General features: G+C 42.2%; 1 protein-coding gene across 1 annotated transcript in view; it reads right to left on the bottom strand.

Annotated features, from left to right (window-relative positions):
- The window catches only part of htr4 (5-hydroxytryptamine receptor 4), a 204,665-nt gene that overhangs the window by 59,925 nt on the left and 121,471 nt on the right, over nucleotides 1–23,269 (bottom strand). Inside the window, exons 2-3 of the mRNA XM_040120549.1 lie at nucleotides 13,429–13,542; nucleotides 6,894–7,094 (exon numbers count right to left, since the gene is read on the bottom strand). Of these exons, the coding sequence (XP_039976483.1) occupies nucleotides 6,894–7,094; nucleotides 13,429–13,542 (315 nt within the window). The remainder of the gene's footprint in view (nucleotides 1–6,893; nucleotides 7,095–13,428; nucleotides 13,543–23,269) is intronic.

Below are 23,269 nucleotides of genomic sequence, written 5' to 3'. Positions count from 1 at the left end.
TCAGGACATATTTTATACATATTGCATTCAGTGACAGTGTTTGGCTGCAGTAAAAATAAAAAACACTGAGATGACAGTGTTTCTATGCAGGTGTTTGCTATTGTGTTTTCTTTTCCCCTTCTAAATTCTTTAATGTTTTGTACTTAAGAGTCTCTCATTGTTTCCTTGTGTGTTTATGCTTTTCTTCGTCCACCGCTGCCGTCAACAGATGCTTCGTTTTAGAGAATCATAATCTACTCATAACATGTGCTGTTTTCTTTGCCTGTTCTGTTATTTTCTTGTTTCGCTCTTTTCTAGTAAAAATCTGTTTTATGCTGGATGCTCCCAATGACCTTCACTGCCTTCCTTACCTTCCTCGAAAAAGCCCAAACATGTTGAGGGTGATTTTCCGATCAGCCTTTTTCCACCATCCGACCTCTCTGCGCCCAGACCCACTGAACCGGAGCCGGTCAGCGGCCCAAAAAGCCAAAATGCCAGAAGCTCCTCTGGAGGCCGGAGCTTTGAACCCCGGCTCGGCCTGCACCGCAGAGGTGAGCGGGCGAATGGCAGACATTTTATACCAGGCCAAAAGCGAACACTTCTCATTCTGCTTCCATCTCAACTGTTTAAGCTAACTTTGGCCAAGAAAGGTTGACTGGACACTATGCCGCTCTAAAGCTACTTTCTGCTGAAGATTAAAAGAGATTTTCCTACATTCGCACAGGAAGCCGATCAGCGGGATGACGAGGTTTTTCCGCTGATGTACGCGGGAATTCTTCTCCTTGCTCACGGATTTCTTGAGGGTAGGTAAGTAAAGCAGGGAGCGGATTCCTTGTTCAATATCTCTGCCTCGCCTTGTCCCGAAGCGTGTATACGTGCAGCTGCTTCTCTTACTAGAAGACTTCTTGTAACTGCAGACACAAAAATTCAAGGGCTTCGAGGAACCGAATGGATCCCAAACACATTCCTCACAGAATCTTTTCATGCTGGTTCAGGAAAAAACAATTTGCAGATTGCAAAAAAAAAAAAAAAAAAAAGATGGAGCCCTCGAAAGATCAAGGAGCGGCCTCGAACATGCGGAGGTTGATTAAGGATATCTGATAAGGAATTGTTTTTTGTTTTTTTTTTTGTTTTTTTAAGCAAGCAGCCCAAGAAACACTCAGCAGAAGGAAAAATAAACAGTGTCAAATGTGTAAACATGCTCCTTAGTCGTGGGGTTGGCCTGAGAATCACAATAAAGAGGATCCAGTAACTCTGTCCTCACATCCACTGGTGCTTATTTTGTACAACCCAGAACTGCGGCAGCACAGTCGTGTCTGCAGTAAAACCCGATGAGATTATTTTCAGTTTTGTTGCGTTTCAGTTTTTCATTTTTCTAATCTAATCTTTTATCTCTCTGTCTTCGTGTGAGCCTTTCTCTTTTCCCTCTGCTTAGCAATACTTCCCCAATTCCTTTGTCTCTAGCTTTCCTCCTTTCGGTCTCTCTCGGTGTTGCACTTTTTACTTTCCTCTCCACCATTCTGTCTCTCTGCCCCGGGTGGTGCCCATCATCAGCAGAGGGATGGCCCACGGTAACTCCGGGTCGCCCGCTTCTGCTTCCCGTTGCAGCTACGGTTGTTGTAACGTTTCTGTTTGCTGCGGATGAATGTTGCAACTTTCTTTTTTTTTTTTTTTTGTGAACGAGAGTCTGTGACTCTAATGTTTATGGCATGCGCCGCTAGTGAAGAAGAATTTCCTCTTGATTAAAATAAACTAAACTACTAAGTACTATTGCAACAGCCTGTTCTCTCTCAAGGATTGTTTAAAGCGCTAAAAGGCAACTTCTGACACAAAACTATTTGCACCTTCAGATGGATGTTGGCCTCTATTGGCGAACTGGCTGGGGAAATCAGGGCTCGTTTCCCTGCCTGCATGGTCAAGGCGCCGTCACTTATGCCCGTGTTTTCTAGTGGAGCTGCTCGGTGACTCTAATTAGTGTGTTTCGCCATGACTGGGGCCTCTGGGGAAGAACTACCACTCGGGCCTCTTTCGCGAGAAACTGGCTGATCCGAGACCAAACTGTGGCCCAAACGTGGAACCTGAACCAGTTGAACAGCCTGCGAGGTTCTGCATTTTTCTGACTATCTGACAACAGAAGGCCTAAGGGGGACACATCACATCCCTGTCACTCTTCAAAATATTATTTTTGATTTTCGTTCCCTGTGGAGCTTGGTGGAGATGGAAGAAAAAAAGAAAAAAAAAGAGATAATCTTAGTCATATATAATATGTATTTATTTTTTATTTATCTAATAATTTAATCTACATTTTTATATACAATTAACAGTGTGTATTAATAATATTCTTATAAAAAACATACCAGAAATGAACATCAATCAAAGAAACAGCAGTAATAGACAGTGCTCGTTGTAGTAAAGTTACAACTACATTATCTATCAAGTATTAGGCTTATAGCAAAGAAAATAAATGTCATTTTCAGCAGGGCTGACCTAAATGTATGTACTCTAATGTGTTATAATTGTATACAAATTGTGGAATGATATAAACAGCCTGATCCTTTTTCACTGAAAATGCACGTAAGTTTGACAAAAAGTAAGGGAGACTCGATTTTCAGCGTGATGAATTACACAACTCATGCAAGTTTCAAGAGTCTAAGTAGATATGGGGATAATGGAAATGAACAAAAAGAAAGAAAGAAACAAAACAAAAAAAACAGGATGGCAGTTTGGTTTTCAAAATAGTTTGTTAAGTACGATATAAAGCAGACTATCTGTAGTAAACGGGCTGAAACAGAGAAATGACCGGGTTGGTCCTTTAAGTGCATTTCGACCTCAACGACCAATGTACAGAGTTCAGCAAACGCTGGTTGAATAAGGTTAAAAAAAAGTTTTTGCATGACAACAAGCTTCCTCTTTCTCTTCTCTATGAATCCATAAGTCTTTGTTTGTGCGTCACTGTGAGAGCATTTATCTCCCTCTGGCAGGATGAACTCCTAAACAGAGAAGAGGTTATGGTTCCAAGTTATGATGGTGAAGCAGGATTACGAACAAATCCAGTCCTAAATCTGCCAAGACATCTTTTAATCTTTGGTGCCTTTGGTTCTGTTGTTCTGCAGTGTGGGGGTGCTCCTTTGTGTGTGTGTGTGTGTGTGTTTGTTGGATATTAAATATATCCAGCAGAGAACACACATATACACACAGGAAGAAAAAAAAACAAGGAACAGTTCATCTGTGCTTTGTACGGGGCTCCAGACTCCCCCTTTCATTTAGCTGCAACTAGCTGAGTGACAGTTCCATTAATTCTCTGTCTCATCTTGCAGTTTCAAAAAAAAAAGGACAAACTCTCAGGCTCTCCGTCCGTCCGTCCGTCCGTCCGTCCCCCTGCCCGTAGCTTTTAATACAACCCCAGGCATGATGGGATTCTCAAATGGCCTGACAACCTGTAGTTATAGCTCGATGTTTTACAAGCCGCTCATCACATTAAAGCACAACACTTAGTCAATGATACAGATGCTGTCTGTCTTCTTAACTACCACCATACTGATAAGAATGACGTTTTAAGGTAGCTCAAGGGCCCTTTCCATGAATTACCATGCTACCTGCCCACCACTGTCATTAGAAATTAGCACCTTTTATTTTTCCACGTCTGTGTGGCAGTGGTCAAAAGCAAATGATTACTCTTAATACATGAGGACAGAAACATTTTAAACAAAGGAGTTCTATTGTGCATTTTATATTTTGTTGATGTGTCAATTGTGGTCTATTTTTATTTTAGAAAAAAACATTTTTTGGAGAAAGTTTTTTGAAGATGTTGCGACCTGATTCTTGGTTCTGGATTGCTCAGTAGGTTGTATCAGTAATCAATGACATTTTACAATATTACTATATCTTATTTTAAGTATTTTAAGTATTTTTCTAAATGTCGTTACAACGTAGTTAACAATAAAACTGAGAAACAGCTAAAAAATACCATAAAAACAAATTTTATCTATCTATCTATCTATCCATATAAATTTTACAACAAGAGGTTGTTTTTTTTTTTAACAAAATACAAACTTAGAAGTAAGCAAAGCAAAAGCATAAAGCTTGAGTTTACTTTATTTCCTTTATCAGTATCATAGCGAGCAACAAGCACATTAAATTAAGAAAGGGAAAAGTGCTGGCGTCGGCAAAAGACTTGTTCTTTGGAGTGATAGAATTCACCGGGGCAGGGGGCAGCTTGGGGGTAATGAAGGGTGATTGCTTCACTTTGAGTTGTTAATGGAAGTTGTGTGTTTCCAGGATGCAGAGACAGCTGTATGTATAGAAGAGTAGGAAGCTCCTCTGGCCAGATAATTGAATGAAGAGACCATTTCCTCCTTCACTGTTGCTGAGCTTTGCACCTTTGGATCGTCTCGTTCGGAAACTTCTCCGGTGTTTGTGGCTCCACGAGCGCCTGCATTAAAGACATCCCGCATGGAGCCTCCTTACACGGAACGGAGGCGTCATGGTCGTGGCCACGAGATGTGTATTCTGCACCCAGCCTGCATCACTACTATACAGGGTTCAGTGAGCCTTTCGTAGAGGTCCTCCCTGCGTTGCTCACGTCTGCTTCCTGTGTTCTCACTGCGGAGACATCACCACTAAAATCTAAACGGTAAAAATCCGAAGACCGCAGCACAACCTTCTCCCAGCAGCCCAGCCAGGACGGGGCCTTTAACCCCCCAGTCTTACCTTAAAAGTTCCTACGATTACATCCAGTGTAGACAGCCCTAACAGCCAAACAGGTTTAGGTTTAGGTTAGTCTGACTTTCAGACACTTCTACTACACAACGGCTCTTCAGCGTTATTTACCCCCTCAACAATCTCTCTCTCTCTTTTTTTTAAGGGATGACGATACTGCAGCATGTTGGTAACGTCATCCCGGCTGTGGGCATGAAAAGACTTAGCCTGTCTGCTCTGATTTATTCACATCACAGGCCGCCACCCTCACCCTCAACACACAACAGATAGCAACGGTATTGAACGAAGGATCAGAAAGAAATAATCGCAGAATCTTCAGGAAACCGCATACGACGCCTCTGATAAGCGTTAACTTCCCCAGACAGGTCACAGTCTGTTCATTCGCAGACATGCTCAGGAGGAGAAAAGCAGAAATTTGCATTCAGATCCGTTAGCAAAATCTCTCTCTACGCTCCCTTCTCATAGTCTTGGAAGCCGGTGGATAATCTAGAACAGAAAAACAAACACCTGTATCACAGGTGTCCGGTTATAGGCCATTAATGGTCGCCAGCTAGCCAATCAGAAACCCGACCTCTCAGTAATCATGGTATACGCTGATATATAAACAGTGGGCTGTGTGTATATACCTTGGGGATCTCGGATGAATGATTTTTACAGTGCTCTCTTGCCGTTTGAATCATCTGTTATGTTTATGTGCGCTGCTGTGCGGAAATTTGTCAAGTGCTGTGAAGTCCAAACTCTTTTTTTTCCCCCCTTATTTTACTTGCAATGCTGAAATGAATCCCATCAGTCTGACTGCAGAGGCAATAAAAAGAGTTTATCCAGCCTCCGTCCTCACACAGTCCATGCTGACAGTCCTGAAGTCCTCTCCCTGGAGTTAATATCAGAGCTGTCAAAATGAAGGGCATTGCTTAAATCAGATAACATCAAATATCACTTACTCCCTACTCGCCACTCACTTTATATGATGGGAAGTGCAGTCAGCGTTCTACTAATAAATCTTTTCCAGGAGCGTGTTTGCAAAAACGTTGAATAGGCTTCGTTAAGTTTTTCAGCGTTTTCTACATTCTGAAAACCTCTAACTCCAACTAGATACAATACAAGATACCACCTGAGGACGTTTTTGTTTTTTCTTTTAAACAACATAAGCCTTGATGTACTGTATGTTCTGACCTTAAACCCGGAATGACTCATCAACATCCAATCACTACACCGCCTCCGTAGCTCATTACGAGACTCACGTCACTGTGTCGCATACAAAGAGCTTCCATTTATGTCAAGGCCCTGCCTGATGTAATGCTGCAGATGAACAGTAGTTCATGTCATTGTAGCGGTGTGATCCTGTCGATGATGAACTGAACTATGAAATCTATAGTCAATAGACAGAGACCGTGTTGTTTTCTGCATTGAACAAAGAAATGTTGGATGGAAATGTGAGCAGTAAGGGAATTTGTGGTGTTTGAAAGGGAAGTATAGTGATTTATTTTTTAAATTTTAAATTTAAAAAAAAAAACTAAACATCATGCACTTCCACTAACTTTACTTGCGGTTTTTTTGTGTTGTTTTTTTGGACTTCCCTGATATTTTGAAGCTCGGCATTTTCTTATGTCTGTTTCATTGTTTTTGCTACCACACACGCACACACAGCCTATGAAAAGTTTTAATTGAATGTACAGATTAGACTACATTTTGAAATTTCTTACAGTAGAGAGAACTGTGTGAGACAGCATATCCGTGAATGTTTAATTTCTCTTCGATTATGTGTTTAAACTGCTAAAAACATAGTCCTGGGCAGCGTGAGCCTGGTTTCTTGACAAAACAACGTAGATTTAGATCCACTACTTCAGCAGAGCATCCACACACACACACACACACACGAGACCTTCACACACATACAGTCAATAGTATACTGTAGAATGTCTACATAAAGCTAGGCGTCTCACCTTTGCAGCGCAATGAAAAAGACATAAAGTATTCAGATGGGTTGCGAGTTCACACCAAAGCAGTGATATCACAAAGAATCGGCCATTTTACATACAAGACAGACGAAAACCTTCACACTCTCACAAACCTGAGCATAAAAGCCGAGAGGCCACAAAAAGCCGCACTCCAAGTAAATAATCTGGAGAATAAACCTACGCAGCCAGGCCAAAACAAACCAACATGAACGCACACATGCTACCAGGGGATCTTACCTGTCCAGGGCGATGCAGCACAGGTGCAGTATGGACGCTGTGGTCAGCAGGACGTCCAGCGACGTCCGGACCAGACAGAAGGTCTCGCCGTAGATCCAGTGCTGGTGGACCAGCTCGATGGCACCGAACGGCATGACCAGCACCGATACGAGCAGGTCAGCAAACGCCAGAGACACGATGAAGTAATTGGTCTTGATTTTCCTGGTGAAGGGCAGAGACCGACAGAAATGCAGTTTAGAAAAGTATCAGTATTCAGTCCTGTCTGATAAACGTTCTTCTGATCAATGAATCAATAACAAATGATCATTATTAAGATGCATATTAAGATCTTTACACAGAATGCCATTGGAACAGGTAGAATATGTATTGCTGCCTTTTTGACAGTTTTATTCAAAACGAGAATTCACTCTAGAAAATCTGCTTTGAATATTTACTGTAAAAGGTCTAGTTTTACAGTTTGCATTTTGAATTACAAAATTACTTCAGCAGCGCTGTTTCTCATCGATGTGGAGTCTCACGCACTGTAAATAAACTAGAGAGAGAGCGAGAGAGGTTGGCTGGTATATGAAAAAAACAACAACAACCACTGACAGCCATAACACACAAAAAAAAAACAAAAAAAAACAGCTCAGGAGAGGTCCTTGTAACCATGAAAACAAAACACAAAGAGAAGAAACTCTATTTTTCGTGGAACTGTTTTGATATGAACAGTGATGCAAAGTAAAGGCAAAGCCAAATGGACAAGCTCCAATTATCCATCGGGAAAACAAACATAGGTTCGCTTTATGTAGAAACACTTTGGTCATTTAGGAAAATTATTAACGAATAGCAATCGAATCATATGTGCTAAATGAATGAAGAGTTAATTGGCACATTTCCCACATCACATTTGCAGACTGGCAAAGCCAACTTTTTTCTTTTTACTTGTTTATTTCTGATCTAATGGAACTGAGGATGGAATGCCAATTGAGATTACAAAAATAAATTCTAATTAAATTTCAATTTGACTGCACCCCAGTCAGCTCCATTTGCTAAAGAAGCTAGTTCCAATTAAGGGAAATCTTAATGCTGCAGAATGCAATGACATTTTAGACAATAATGTTCTTTCACCTTTGTGTAAACCCTTGTGGTTCACCGTTTTATCAAGACAACATCTTGTGCACAAATCCAGGTCCATAAAGAAATGGCTTCCCCGGTTTGGCGTGGAGGAACTTGACACGGACTGCGCAGAGCCCTGACCTCAACCACATCCAGCCGCTTTTGGATAACCAGGAACACCAGCTGCAGCCAGACCCTGTCACTCAATATCAATGTTTTACCTCAGTAAAACTCTTGTGGCTGAATGGGAGTAAGTCCTTGAAGCAAGGTTCAAAAATCTTGTGGAAAGCCCTGCCAGCTCTCGTAGTTACTACAAGACTAATGCCTATTGTTTTGGAAACATATCCACTATACTCTTTAAAACCTTTAAGCCCCTTAAGGGAAAGTCTTGGGAGAACATTAACTTCAAGACATTGAAGATCAAATTGCAATCAAAGACAAACGGAGGCAGAAAGGAAGAAGTTCAGGTTCTAAGTTTGACTAATATGAGTGAAGAGAAGAAAGGAAGAAAGCATTTGAAATCATATATTGGTTCCATAACTCACAAAACAATATATTTCATGAAATATGACGACAGCAACAACAACAAGGAACTAGAGGAGGAAGGGGAAACATCCATCTTCCCTTTCACTGGAGCGGGAGGATTAAGCCAGGGAGAGATGCTGAGCAGTGAAAGTGAAAAAGCTGTGAAAACGTCAACGCACAACTCTTCTCAAACACACACAAACCTGAGGGAACGTAAAACCACAGAGAGACTCGAGGACTGAATCAGCGATCGATTGTTGTGACTAATGGCCTGCGGAGTCTTTATCCCTTTCTATGTGGCACAAGGTGATTTTCTTTATCTAAACCATAAAGCTGTCACAGGCGAGTCCTGCTGCTCCTACGGTGTTGCAGAGAGAGAAAAAAAAAGACAAACTTTATAATAAAATGGACCCAAAGACGCAGACTCACTTTCCTCTTCTACATTGTTCTTTGCAACAGGCGTCAAAGCAATGGTGGGTGGGACAGTAGTTGGACTGGTTGTCCATATGTCCAAAAAGACATCCTGAGAATGTTTTCTTTAGATTTTCTTAGTATTCTTTATATTTTCATGATGTGTTGCCTACTGCATGAGGCTATCAGCATCACACTCATTTACTTTATTCATTTATTTCTCCGCATACATTACGTTTCTGTTAAGTTCTTCCATGTTGTGCAAGCTTTATATATATATATATATATATATATATATAATCTTTGTTCGAGAGGAGCCACTGGATGCCCACATGACAAGACTGGATAAAACTCTCACTTTTACTTAAACTGGTTATCTGAGGTGAAATACATTTTTTGAGCTAAGAACAATATGTGCGATCAAATGCTGCAGCAGCCCTTGTCTATACACTGTTTTCAAATATTGTTGTGCTGGCGGTGTAATCACTGGCTTTGTTATGTTCAGACGCAAGGTTTTTTAAATGAATGAAGCACTGTCACCCCAGAGACCGGGACTCACCTCCACGGTCCCGTCTCTGGTTAGGTTTAGGCGGCTAAGAGCACTTCGGTTAAGGTTAGGATAATATCGTTGTTTTGGTTAAAGATAAATAAACATGTTGAGTCTTAAGTAATTATTCATTTTTTTCCCCGTATTAAACCAAACCACAATCCTTCGTTGTGAGAGTCTAAAATAAATATGTTGTCTGTGAACATTTTACCGATTCGTTCAGTAGCGACATAGTTGTGACTTGCAGGGAGGGTTGGCGGAGCGGCGTGGCGACGGTGAGAGCGAGCTGAGGTGCAAAGTCGCAGCTCATGCGTGAATGAGTGCAGGCTATTATCGGTGCAAACGGACGAGGAGGGCGGCGAGTCAGCTGACCAGGCAGCTCATCAGTCAGTCCAGCTGTCGAATCCCGATGTGGAGTGGTGATCACCTCTTTTTCTTATCAGGCCTGTGCTGGGTAGGCCTTATTTGCGCCGACAGCAGCCAACCGTCTAACCAGAGAGAGAGCCGGTCAGTCATCCGGCCCCGGTTCCCCACACGCTCTGCAGTGTGGATGGGCTGCGGTCTATAAATAGCCTCGGTTGGAGTGGATGGCTGCGAGGGTTTTCCATCTGCCTGTCACTAACCCAAACAGCCCCTTAAAAACAGGCTGTTAGTGCTGGAAACAACCAGCTGTCGGCTCTACCCGCTGCACGCGGGGCACATGCAAATCATGTCGCACACACATAACGTTCACAGGCACACATCTGTAACACGCATGTGCACACCAACTGATGTACTCAGACACAAGTACTGCTCATGCACGCATACAGTGTAGATGAAGGAGCGTGTATAGTTTTCACACACACACACACACACACACAGTTGTGTTGGCTGCAATTCATAACAGTTTAGAAACCATTAACATGCCGAGAGGGAATGGAGTTGTGTTTAGTTAGGATGACATATAGTGTTTGGCTTAAACTACTAAGAATAAATAAACGTTATTAAAAGGGATTTTGTTGCTGTGAGGCTGTTGTAATATACAGGCGCACATGGTGTCTACTGTATAATATGGAGGGGAGAAGAGGATACACACACACACACACACACACACACACACACACGCACACACACACACACACACACACACACACACACACACACACACACACACACACACACACACACACACACACACACACACACACACAAACAGTATATATAACCAGGAAACGGGGCAAAAGAGGATGGCTAAAAAGACGATGATCAAAAACACACATTACCGTGAGTATAGCTAAGACAATGATGCACCCAGGTATAGTGATGCTGAAATGTTGTCATGTGACCAGAAGCGCTGGGTATTTAGTTTAGATTTCAAGGTCAAAAACATGTAAATCACATGACGCTGGGGAAGTTCCAACACTACTCCCCTGCACTAAAGCCACTATGAGAAGCATTTTTATTACGCGGATTTCTTTTTTTATTTGTTGTTTTTTTGCTCTTTTTTCTTTTTTCTTTTAAAAACAACAAGATAATCCTGGTGTCACATGGTCAAATCCAAGAGGGGAGCAGACTGCATTGTCTACCATAGTGCTTTTTTTGATAGACTTTAAAAATTTCCTTTAAAAATAAAATGGCACCAGTCAAAAGGAGAAGTAAGGTTAAGCAACGTGATTTTAAGAACATACCATTAATCACTAGGTTCATCACAAGGTCTTCTGGGCACCTAGATATCGTTGACCAATAATCCCAATGAAATCTCCTCTGGCAGGTAGCAGGTTTTATGCAGAAATATAACATATAAACAGACAAAATATAAAGCAGCACTCGGTAACTTCAAGTTGCTGGCATGACCATCAATTTATATCAGCGTGACTGCTTGTGGAGCTGTTCAACGTCCAGTATAAACAGCATGCGGACCGTGTGGCAGCACGTGTCTGTGTGTGTGTGTGTGTGTGTGTACAGTATGTGTGTATGAAATGCCTCTAAGTTTGTCCAGCAGCTTTCCTCTCTTGCAGACTGGACGGACCAAAGGTCTATTTAGACAGAACACAAGGCAAAATGTTGACATCTGGACTGTTTGTGCATTCTGTCTTTACTTGCACCCAACAGCCAGTGTACCATCTGCACTGCACCAGACTTTAGTTGTAGCAAGCTAGCGACATTTACAACAAAGGTGTGCGTGTGTGGACGGCGTCTTCGCGCGTGAGCAACAGCAACTTCTCCACATTTCTAATCTTCATTCAGTCTGGACGAACCTCAAGACCTTAGACGTACGACGAACCTTGCTAAGGCTGGCATGTCGGCGAGCAGCTACGAGAACACTAGTCTCATAGTAAAGGTGACGGAGCAACTTTCTGTCAGGATCGAGTGGAAATGAGAAAATTTTGGTCCCAAAAGCGCTGGACTGACAGACCGACCTACACCGCTTTGCTTCCGAAGCTGAAAACTTTGTACACAACTAAGTATCAGGTCTTCCTCAAAGCAAATGTGATTCTTTTGAACAAACCGGGAGGCTTCCGGTTTGTAGGCTAGTTTAGCTCAGCCTAGCTCGTAGCTGGCGACAAGCTTTTTCAGTCTGGACAAACTCTGTGGTGAGGGATGGGAGGGACCTTGTCGCTGCACCCTGAGGTTCTCTAGATACCTTGTGGCTAAACAGCTGCAAATGAATCACCCTTACGGCATGCAAGCCTCGCGGTTGTGGATAACACATCAACGCACGGGGCAAATCTCTCTGTCACGGGGGGAACCGCTGATAAAGGAAACCATGCTTTTGTTTACGTTTCTGAAAAAAAACAAAACTGTCTGATACTTCCAAAACTAATAATGTAATCAGATAACCTGAGTACATTTAAAAACACGGACTTTAGCGACCGATTCGCTGAGTGACCGGCTCACAGGCTGGCGAAATAACGGCTGGTCACTGGCTACACTGGTGTGTATCTGTCTGTTTTTCTGTCTGACAGTTTGTGTGCATGTGCTGTGTGTTTGTCTTTTGTTGTATTTGCATGTGAATTTATGCGTGAGGGGAGTAAAGCCAGTGGATATCTGAGTGTGTGTTTGCGTGTGAGTGTCCCAGTGGACATTAGGACAATGAGGGCAGGTGAGATATCGCAGCCTCGACTTTTTTCACTCACCAGTCTTCTTAAATACACACCTGCATGGCCACGCACTGCACGTACACGAGTATACACACAAAAGAGTTCTCACGTCAATTTCTTTAATCCCCACATGTAAACACACACCTTCCCACACACACACACACACACACACACCTCATGTCAACATCCTGGGGACAAAGGTCACCCTGTGCTCTCAGGTGTCATGAGATAGAAAGAGACCAACTATCAGTGAGACAGTTGGGGGGGGGGGTCGTTGCGGTGACAGCGGCTCCCATGTGACCAACCGTCCTGAGGATGACGTGCGAGTTCTGCCCGTGTCACATGCGTCGTTGGCGTTTCTCAGCTAGTGTCGCAGCTCACAGATAAATAGCCCCCTTGTCATGTAAAGTATATTAAAACATAAACATTGTGAGAAATGCTTTTTGGTTTCGTTGTTGCTGCGTATTCTACTGTGTTGTGTGTCCAGTGTTGTGGGAATCCACTTTTAGAAGCAGACTGTTACTCTATCGCTCAACTTCTCTTACACTCTCTCTGTGTCTCTCTTGGAAACATCCTTTCTATCTCTGTTATACTTCAACACACAAAAAAAACACACTAATTCTTCTACGCAGACAGTCTGGATTCAAAACTTTATTTGGCCTAAAAAAACAAACGAGTGTTGCCAACGTATTCGATTATCAAATGATGTAACATTATAACAGGTATAAAGAGATGGTTAGATGCAGTTTAGTTAATATCAGTTTAATTAGCTAACATTTACTCAGGTCAGATAACATTCAGTAACGTTTTAGGTGTATGCGTATGAGAAAGAAGGACATATTTGAAGGTAAAATGAAAGAAAACTCTGTCCCACCTGAGCTGTCTGTCCTTGCAGACGGCCACCATGACCAGCAGATTTCCCAGGATACTCATCAGCATGACTAGAGACAGGAAGCAGATCAGAGCCATCCGCTTTGGCATGCTGTCACTATGGAAACGCCAAAAAAGAGAGAACAACAACATGAACACAGCAGTAGAGATCTGCGGGGTGAAGCCACAGGCTGTATCTTTCATAGACAGGAGTGACGAGGAGAAAACAAACTTAGTTTGGCTGCACGGAGACAAGATTTTTCTGTAAAAACCAGTCTCTCTTCTGTCAGCCTATCATGTGGAGCGGCATCAGAGAAAACCAATCTATTAGCTGCTTGATTCAACTTTTTCTAAATGAAGTTCAGATGTTGGTACAGTCATTGCCACTAAAACCTTTAATGAGTGACCCCTCCATCCAGAGGAAGTCGGATTTATGTGTGATAAAGTTTCTGTTGCTCATCGCGTTGTCTCATGTCTGAAGTCTGATATCGAACAATCGAACCTACGGTATCGGGCTGCTGTTTGATGCATCTTCACAGTAGAGCGATACAAACAAGCTCAGGCGTTTGGTGTCTGTGGCCATCTGAAGGTTGCTATGACGAAGACATTCAGGTGTCATTGGGAATTATTTATATCTCCCCCATATCCAAGGTAGCCTGTTTGATCACAGCACCCAGTCGAGCAGCAAAACTCAATTTCAAATCAGCGACATGAACATCAGAGAGGCTAAAAAGAGAGAAAGATACAGAGGCTGTGATATAATCCCTCGTGTAATGTGAGGAACAAGTTTATCTCAGTAAATGTCACTTTTTCTACTTTTACTGATCGCTTAAAAAAAAAGTTGAGATTCCACCTACAGAGCAAGAACTTGAAAGGTGTAACATTTTTCACAGGAAGGGATTCGTTTTACTTTCGTGGCTGATTAGCAACAGAGGGAGAATGAGCTGGTTATGTTTCGCAAGTGCCGCTACAGCCACCACGGCTGAACAGACAAAGACTGATTGGCTGACAACGCATCGGCCATTGTGATCAGCCTGAAGCTGATCACCCCATGTTTCTCACCTATTTACTTTCCCCATTTTGCTGGCTGTAGCACAGGAAGACGACGTCCCCTTTCTTAATTCTACAAATCAGTGCTTTGTACGTAGAAGAATAGGAACTTAAGAATCTCTTGATTGTTGTTTTTTTTTGTTTTGGTTTTTTCCAACCAGTCAATGAACCACACTTATTTGAATCGCTGTAATGAGGTCAGAGCCTAGATGTTAAATAAAAATGATGTGCATACACTACATTCACATAACAATCCAGAAATCAAAACAAAATAATCCACAGTAATTAGCAGCCACTTTGATTTTCTCCAAATAGCCCATAATTAAGCCCATAAATTCAATTTTGATTCCAGCTAAATTTTGCTGATATCTTTATCTTCTAAATGATTAGGTCCTTAAACGGAGTCATATCAGCAAGTGCTGACTGGCGTAAGACTCAACATCTTTGTCTTTCAACATTCAATTTAAAGTTCCTAAAACTGACATTTTTGCAATTTTGACAAAGGTGTCATTCAGAGTGACTTACAAGGAGCAGATCATTTTCCAAGGACTCTTGGATATCACACCTCTTTTTCCACTGTGAAGAAAAATTCAGAAAAAAAGGACATTTTTCTTCTGGCCCAGGCTGCTATTGTGTGAAAGCGCCAGGCGTAAGGTGCTTTTTCACTATCCACCATGGGGGAACATGATATATTTTATGGCGTAAGACAGCAAACCTGCATTTTCACCCCTACACATAACCTTGGCACGGCCTCAGCAAAACGTCTGAAGGTACAGTAGAGCGAAGTAGCCTGCATGAGTTATGAGTCAAAGCCCTCAGAGTGAATTTGTGTGGTTAAAGAGCTCTCTGAAAATGACTTGTTTAATCTCAGACGTGTTCGACATGGGTAATGTATTACAGTTCCCCCCCTGAGGTTTGTGGGTTCTAGCACTTGGATGCTTGACAGGGAAGGGAGGGAGGGGGGGTTAGAGCACAGAAATGCGGCATCACCTCCTTTACAACACAGGAGTCAGAGCAGTTCAATAAATAAAAGCATTATTTCAATTTTCTACTCCCGTGTCGTTGTCCTGCAAGTCTACAGAGATTCACAGGTTCGGGGCGAAAGTATTTTCCTGGCTTTTTTTCCTTCTGTCCACATTGTCCGTAATATGCCAGTTTCACGCCGCTATGATTCCCCGCTGGAGTCAGGTGCCAAGCCAAATTATTTTACTCTCACCATCTGAGGTTCAAAAGGCGAAGTGATAATGTGCAAATGAGTCTTTTTCTTTGATCAGCGGTGTCAACAGACTAATCCCATCAAATGGGAATGCTGACAGCTTCTCGAACCAGAAACAAAAAAAGAGAAAGATAGAAGGGGCTCGGTAACAGCACACTGATCTTCTTTCATCTTGAACTGGTCAGCTACACAGTCTGACCTTTCCACTAAATGAGACACGGATATATGCATGTCATTGTGGTAGCAGCTACCCTTTAACGCGGCTGCAGGTAGGACAGGCAGCATACAAATTTACTCCATCTTCATCCAAGAGCTTCACCTCATTTTGGATTTGACAGTGGATCAGATGCAGAAGCTAGAGCAGTGCGTCCTCTCCAAGCTCTTCAGAACACACACTTATATCCATCCTTACTTTCTTGTCGACTTAAGATCCTAAAGCTGCTGACATCTGCTTCCTAATTCTTAAGGAACAATTCAGCTCAGCCCCCATCTGTCCAGTGGGGAAAAAAAAGAAGTCTTTTTAAGATTTATTAGGCTCCGAGCTCTTATTCAGCAACAATATTTTTTTACCCGGGAACCGCTCAGAACAGCCGCAGCCTCTAATGAGCTACTGTTGCACCATGACGTCCCAGCCGATTCACAGAGTTGACCGTGCAGTCTCACAGCCACAGACCTCACAGAGTTCGTCTAACCTTTAACTGAGCCTTGATCTGCTAGTAGAACAGTGTCTAGGTTTAAACTGGGCTATATATTTGATTCCCCGATGTAAAACCGTTTTTTCAACACTTCTCTGTGGAGCCCCTCCTACCTACACGCTGACATATAGTCGCTGAAATGCTGCTGAAACGACGGTTGTATCTATAAAAGGTCTGCTGCATGCAGTGGCCACGATTATCATGCCGTTGCTTTGCTGTTTGACGATCTGAGAAGCACTTTGTCTAAAGCGCGACATATAAACGTAGACTTGTAAAAAGACCACATTTAGCCCGTTTTTAATGCATTCAGCATGTGAATCCGCTGTCCTGACTTCAGCGGGGAGCTCATGCTACCACCGTGCAGACAAGACATAGACAGAGCCCTGACTAAGATGAGCGACCCCTGGGTCCTTGGTCGTTGGGCATGTTTTGACGTGCAAAGCACCAAATCACTGGGCTTCCATGATTACATGAATCTCAGAAGGTGAAATGTCAAGTCAGGTTTATTTGTATAGCCCCGTATTGCATACTGTACAGTCTAAAAGGGCAGCTTACAGCTTCAGCATTTTCGAACCTGAAAAAACCGCACGTTGCTCCAAACCCCTGCAAATTTTAATGTGTGTTTGGAAACGGCAAACGCCCGTAACTTTTAGGAGCTCAGGTAAACCTGCAGAAAAACAGACAGCAGTGTGTCCTGACTGTGGCAAAGTACACCGACATGTAAGATGAGGCATTTGTGGCAATTTTCTCGTTCTCCATGTCCCCTTTACGTCACCACGTCATTTGTTCTACATCGATTTTCCAGATGTGTGAAGAACTTTTTCCGCATGTTGTCATTTGCTCTTAAATACTACTTTATACACAACATCTGTGCACATGTGGAACGACACAGAGAGCGCTTGCGGGAACGCAGAGCCGTAGTAAAAGGAAAGGACTTTGTTGAGATCTGATACACGCGAACTTTGACCTGCAGCTAAGCTGAACTTCCCGTGGGCAATCAGCGAGCAGGAGCCTCAATTAGTCACTCAGAGGCAGATGAGGGGCGACTGGGGAAATACCTTCACCAGACGAGAAGGTTTAAAGCTCCAATCCGTCACCGGGCGGCTGGTTTCTTTTGCCTCTCTTGAAGACAACGTGTATTTCCACTCAAGATTATTGTGAGGTGTTTCGCACTTTCCGGCTTTATTTCCACACCTCACCTTGAGGTGCTGAGTCATTTTGAACCCTTCTGATGATTAACCTATGAGGCTGAATGTGAAAAATGTTTTGAAAAGAACCCCCTGTGCCAGGAAGCGAAGAGAGAGAGAGAAAAAAAAAGAAAAAAGAAATCGATTCCAATCAACTACACTATCACAGAATATCTCCTGCCTCACAGCCTTTACAGCTACTCTAGAGTGGCTCCATATCAGGTGGCTATTATGAATGTGCTACCGCAGTGCCACTGATTGGATCTAAAGAGCAAAAGGCTTTTTCTTTTTTTCCCAGCCGTGATGACTGGCAGCCAGAAGCCTCAGTGCTGCAGACCAACATCCTGCTGCAGTTAGAAAGCTCTCTGTGTGAGGCAGTGAAATGTCAAAATGTCCGACGATACATTTGAGAGATCTAGCGCAGATGTCTTCGTCTTTGGGGGCCGCTGCAAAACCCACAGTTGATGTAGCGGGAGTATCGGCTACCGTAAAATGCAACTTTTCTCCTGAAGTCAGAAGAGAAGTGCATTTTTAGTTCCACCTTGCGCCAGTTGGTTCCCACCTCAACACTCGACTGTAGCTGATGTGGTCGGAATCTGCAGAAATGCCACAAGTTGTAGTGAATGCTGCTGGGCTGGAGTATAAAAACAAAAAACAATATAGCTTATCTTTTCCCCCAGTTGCATGGTCTTTTTCAAGCGTTATTTGTATTTTCCTCTTTTAATTTTTTTGTTTTTATTGTTCTGTCTGCTGTACATTTACTAATTTACTTGCTTACTTTATGCTTCCCTATCAAATGTTGTTATTAGGTAATTACTTTGGAGGATCTCTAAATAAGGAAATAATAAAGCACATAAGAACAACCAGAAAAGACAACATTAAAGCATTATTACATAATGAAATCATAAAATTGAAAAAAAAAGGTAATAACCCAAAAGGAAAAAAAAAAACAACCCAAAAAACTAGTAGACTGTTAAATCATGCGGAGGACTCTGACGTGCAACATCCAGTGCTGATACATGATTTAAGGCGTCTAGTCTCCTGACTGTCCTGGAAGGTTCTTGTTCATCTGAGGAAACAATAGCATCAAGAAACATTCTCTGTGTGAGGTCCTACAGGAGAGATGCTGATCTTTTCTTATCAGACAGGAGGAATCTTATAATAGGGCCGACAGGGTGGGATGGGTTGGCCATAATTTACTGGGCATTTTTTAGGAAGGAAACAGATCACAGCCGATAATCTGAGATGTTACACAGGGGATTCTTTCCATTCTGATTGGCAACTGCTGTACCAAACTGTGGTGTGAAGGATAGAACGCTTTGCACAGAAGCGAACCCTTGTTTTCTTAGCCACGCTGAACCTTGCCAGCTGGAATATGAAGCATCTGATGTGGTTTTTACTTAAGTATGATCAGGTTTAGCCTTAAAATCAGACTGGATTCTCATTTTGTCTCATTTTGGTATTTTTTGGGAGTGGCAGTTTTATTTTACTCAAAAGTTATTGCTCTCAGTTATTGGATAATTGGTTACCAGTTGCCAGCTTCATACCCTTCTAAACCAAATTTCTATAATGGAAGACATACACTTGGTATCCCAAAATGACCAGATCTTTCCCACACGTCCCATCATGTCCCTCATCCATCATCATCCACCCGTTTTTTTTTCCATTTGTGTTCACCCAAACATTTCCACATTGAATACCTCCATTAGATCCTGTGTGTGGGTAAACATCTTAAAAGGGAAGGCCTCCACCTAAACATTGTTCCTTATTTAAAAAAAAAAAAAAAAAAAAAAGCAGTTTGGCTGGTGCTGAAAGCCTCAGGGGAAATCTCTAATTGCAAAAAATAGCCGTCTGAACACTGGCGTTCCCTCTCAGCAGTCGAAGACAAGCCTGCTATTATGTAGACTGGCACCCGAGATTTCTGGTGCCACCCAAACTGGTGTCAAACGTTGCTTATCGGTGTCATAAGCAGGAGATGATGTGCTGCAAAAGAGGATTAGGTCGCGACATATTCTCCTGCTGGCTGGGAGACCACAAGAGCGCAAAAGCTGAGACTGAAAAATGAGAATAATTACGCTTGAAAGCTCAGGATTAAACCAATGCATCAGAAAAAGGGGCCCTGTTGATTCCATTTTTATTTAGTAGGAATGAGCAAAAAAATGAGCATTCTCCCACTTGGATGTTGACAAGCAGACCTTTCTTATTTTGCTCTCTCTCTTTTTAAATTAAAGTTCAGTAGGTTATCTGCTATATATCAAGTAGGATTGCCAAAGAAAACCTCAATAGCTGAATGAAATAAAATAGGTAGATATTTTTTTGATGCTGTTTGAACTTCAATAAATGTTTTATCACATCTGCATCCATCTAAAACCTCTGGATTTCATTTTTGTCCTGACCAGGACAGAAAAACAAACCTTCAGAAACCACCATGGCATCCATTCAACTTGACACCTGTATGTAATCTTATTAAATAAACCTTAAACCAAACATTCCTACCAGACTCCTGGATCAATAAATGAAACATCATTTATAACCTTTTACATTTCAAATCTGGAATGACATACCTTTGTAATTGTCAATCAACTTTTGACGTGGTGTTTTAGTCACAGCGAAGGTGCCTCTGAACTGTTGGTCTGCTATTTGCCTCTATAAGTGAGCCGTGTTTTTCCAGTCCCCGAAGATTATCTTCTTTGCTGTGACAAGCGCTCTTTAAGCAAATGGCCGCGGCTGCTGCTGCAGCTGAGGTCTTTCCTCTGAACGGCAGGTTTCCGTTTCTGCCCTGAGCTGACGGGTCAGACCGGAGTTTTGTTTCAATTAGGCTCTGTGATCTTTACCGCACCTCTGAAAGAGAGGTTTGACCGCAGAAAATAGCGCGGGAGAGAAGCAGAAAGGAGGTATGGAACACAATCTGCTTTGAAAGTTTTGGCAGTCACAGAGCTCAAGAAAGCATTTAAGTGTTTGTGATGGTTCCAACAACTGAAACTGGTTGCTGCTTTCATAGCTCGCAGTGTGATGAGCATTGTAAGTCAAAGACGGTCTAGTGTGAAAGATAATAACTGTTTCTGTTACTATTTTATTTGCCTGGTGGTGGCTGGCTACAGATTTCTAATGAGGAAATATTTAGAGTGAAAGTCCCGGTTTTATTATTTTCATGGTTTTGGCCATCATTTCTACCTGTAATGAGAACACTGAAAGTGCTTGAGATTGGGTAAAACCAAAAGGTGGTGAGACAATGAGACAGGATGTAAACAATACCCCCGGCTCGTCTCATAGAAAGAAAATGAAGGTGCACAGAAAAAATAATATTAAAAATTTGCATTGTAAACATGGATCATAGATTACGGACTGACTTCCTCTTCAGCCTTGGCCTGCTGTACTTGTAGTTAAAGGCATTGTTTTTCTGTGTAATGAAATATCCCCAGTATTACTACGAATTATGTAAATACATTTTCAGTCAAAAGTTTTAGAACACCCCCATTTTCAAGCAGAAATTTAAGCATTTAAATTCCAGTGAATAACCTTAAATGGTACAAAGGTAAGTGGTTAACTGCCTGCGGCAATGGAAGTAGATGAAGCCTTGAAAGTTGATGCAAAAAATTCCTACAGGTGCCCCAACTTTTTTTGCTCACATACAAACCCTCTGTCTGTACAACGGCAGAGTTGGAACAAAGTGTGTTACTACACCCTCTGATCCATTGTTTGGACAGTACTGCACTGAAGGAGGTGGTGCTGTGCATCGGGATCAGAATGGCGAGAGAAAGGCAGGTAACAAAGGAAGTCAGACTGGTTGGTCAGGGGTTCCTCCGACAGCCAGATAATGAGAGCGAAACATTAGAAGGAAAGAACCAGACGGTGGCTTCACATGATGGAAGACCAGCACAGTAGTTTTGACTAGGGGTGTTTGCACTATTTGATTTATGTTCAGTCCCAGTGCCGTTATCGATATTCTTGTCTGGCAACAAGGTTGAATATAACTGACATTTTTGGTTGAAATAAGTTTGGTTTTCACCTCCAAATAAAGAGATTCAGAAAATCACGGTAAGCCGTCTGCTTGCTCACAGCCGGTGTGGTTGTCTGACTGCTCATATTTCTTAGCCTTTCAGACTTTGATGTGGCGATGTCGCCATTTTCCTGGATCAAGGCACGGCGTGACTTTAGTGGGTACTGTGATCAAAATTGCTAGAAATGATGGCCAAAGTTACGCAAATATGAACCGAGTCGTAATAAGCTGGAATTTTTATTTAAAATAGATTATACCACTGATCAATCATCAATCATAAAGAAATACAATGTTTGCAAAAGTCTCATCTTTGCAAAACAGTGCAGCAAAATTAAGACACAGAAAAGCAAAAAAAGACCATTAATACACAAAATAAAGTAAAAAAACAGAACATTTCAAAGTCAGTTGATTCGTGAGGCCTTTCATCATGAATCTATTTCAAAAGGCCTCAGCTTCTATTGATCTCACTAATCAATAATCACTGAAAGAGGAAAACTAAAGACCATGTTGTGATGGGATCACACCAGCCGCGACACCCGTCACCATGTTGACGTTCCAACCCGTGACTACTACAATACTCATTACCACATTATTACATTTTGATCTCAGCCACGCACCTGGAAAGTTTGGTGACTGTATCTCGCGCGGTTGTGACGCTATCGTGGTGAAAAAATCTGTCCACAGGCCGACAAACATATAAACACCTGCCAAAGTACTCAAAAACCGCCTCTGTGGTAGTTCCTGCTACAGTAGGTGTTTCCAGGACCACGTCCTTCCACGATGAGACACACACACACACACACACGCACACACAGCACGCACAGAGTCACAAGGTGAAAACAATACCAGCCATGCTGTGGCAGCTGGTAATGATGCAACAAAATCCAACACAAGGAAGTAAGGAAAGTAAAGGCGACAATCTGACTTGACCTGACATTTACCAGGATACATTAACAGGATATTCTTGGTTGCAATTACAGTTTATACAACCAAAGCTGATTGTTTACACAGCTAAACGAAGCTTATTAAAAATTTTCCCTGCGCCCCCATCATCAGGACTGTAAATGCCAGGCTCACGTAACTCCCACACTTTCTCGTAACTTCTCTGAAACCCCACAAGTCCATCCAGTTACCCCAGAGATTTTAAACTCCAGCCATGAAAGAAAAACAAAACAGAAAGAGCCTGAAACACAGATCAGGTCCAGAAATCGATTTTTGACAACTTACCAGACACGAATGCATCATTATCACCTCACAAAGCAGAGTTGAGGCTGTTTGTGTGACCGTGATGCTGCAGCTGTACCAGATGCTGCAGTTAAGAGAACAGCGCTCGCCACTATACAGAGATAAAATACACGCAAAGAAGAAAAATAGACTAAATTTGAGAGACTAGGCAGAGATGTCTTAAAAAGAGGAGCATCAGCCATTCACACTTTCAGGTGATCTGTTCAGAATCTCTCTCCAGTTTCTTTTTTTCTCCTAACGATGCAGTCTTTCCACGGTATTTCTACCTCTGTAATTCAAACACATACACACGGCTTTCTCCATCAGCATGGAAATAACTCATTTTCAACTTTTCTTTTTAAACCCAGACCGTGTTTTTATGAAAATTTAAAGCCGTTCAGTCTAAACGACGAACTAGGGCTGCAAGAGAGGGGAGCGTCGGAGCAGACGCATCCTGTTCACGGATTTGAATT

The sequence above is a fragment of the Xiphias gladius genome, chromosome 23 (assembly GCF_016859285.1).
Source record: "Xiphias gladius isolate SHS-SW01 ecotype Sanya breed wild chromosome 23, ASM1685928v1, whole genome shotgun sequence".
Lineage (NCBI taxonomy): Eukaryota > Metazoa > Chordata > Actinopteri > Istiophoriformes > Xiphiidae > Xiphias > Xiphias gladius.
This window is presented reverse-complemented; position numbering and strand designations above follow the sequence as displayed.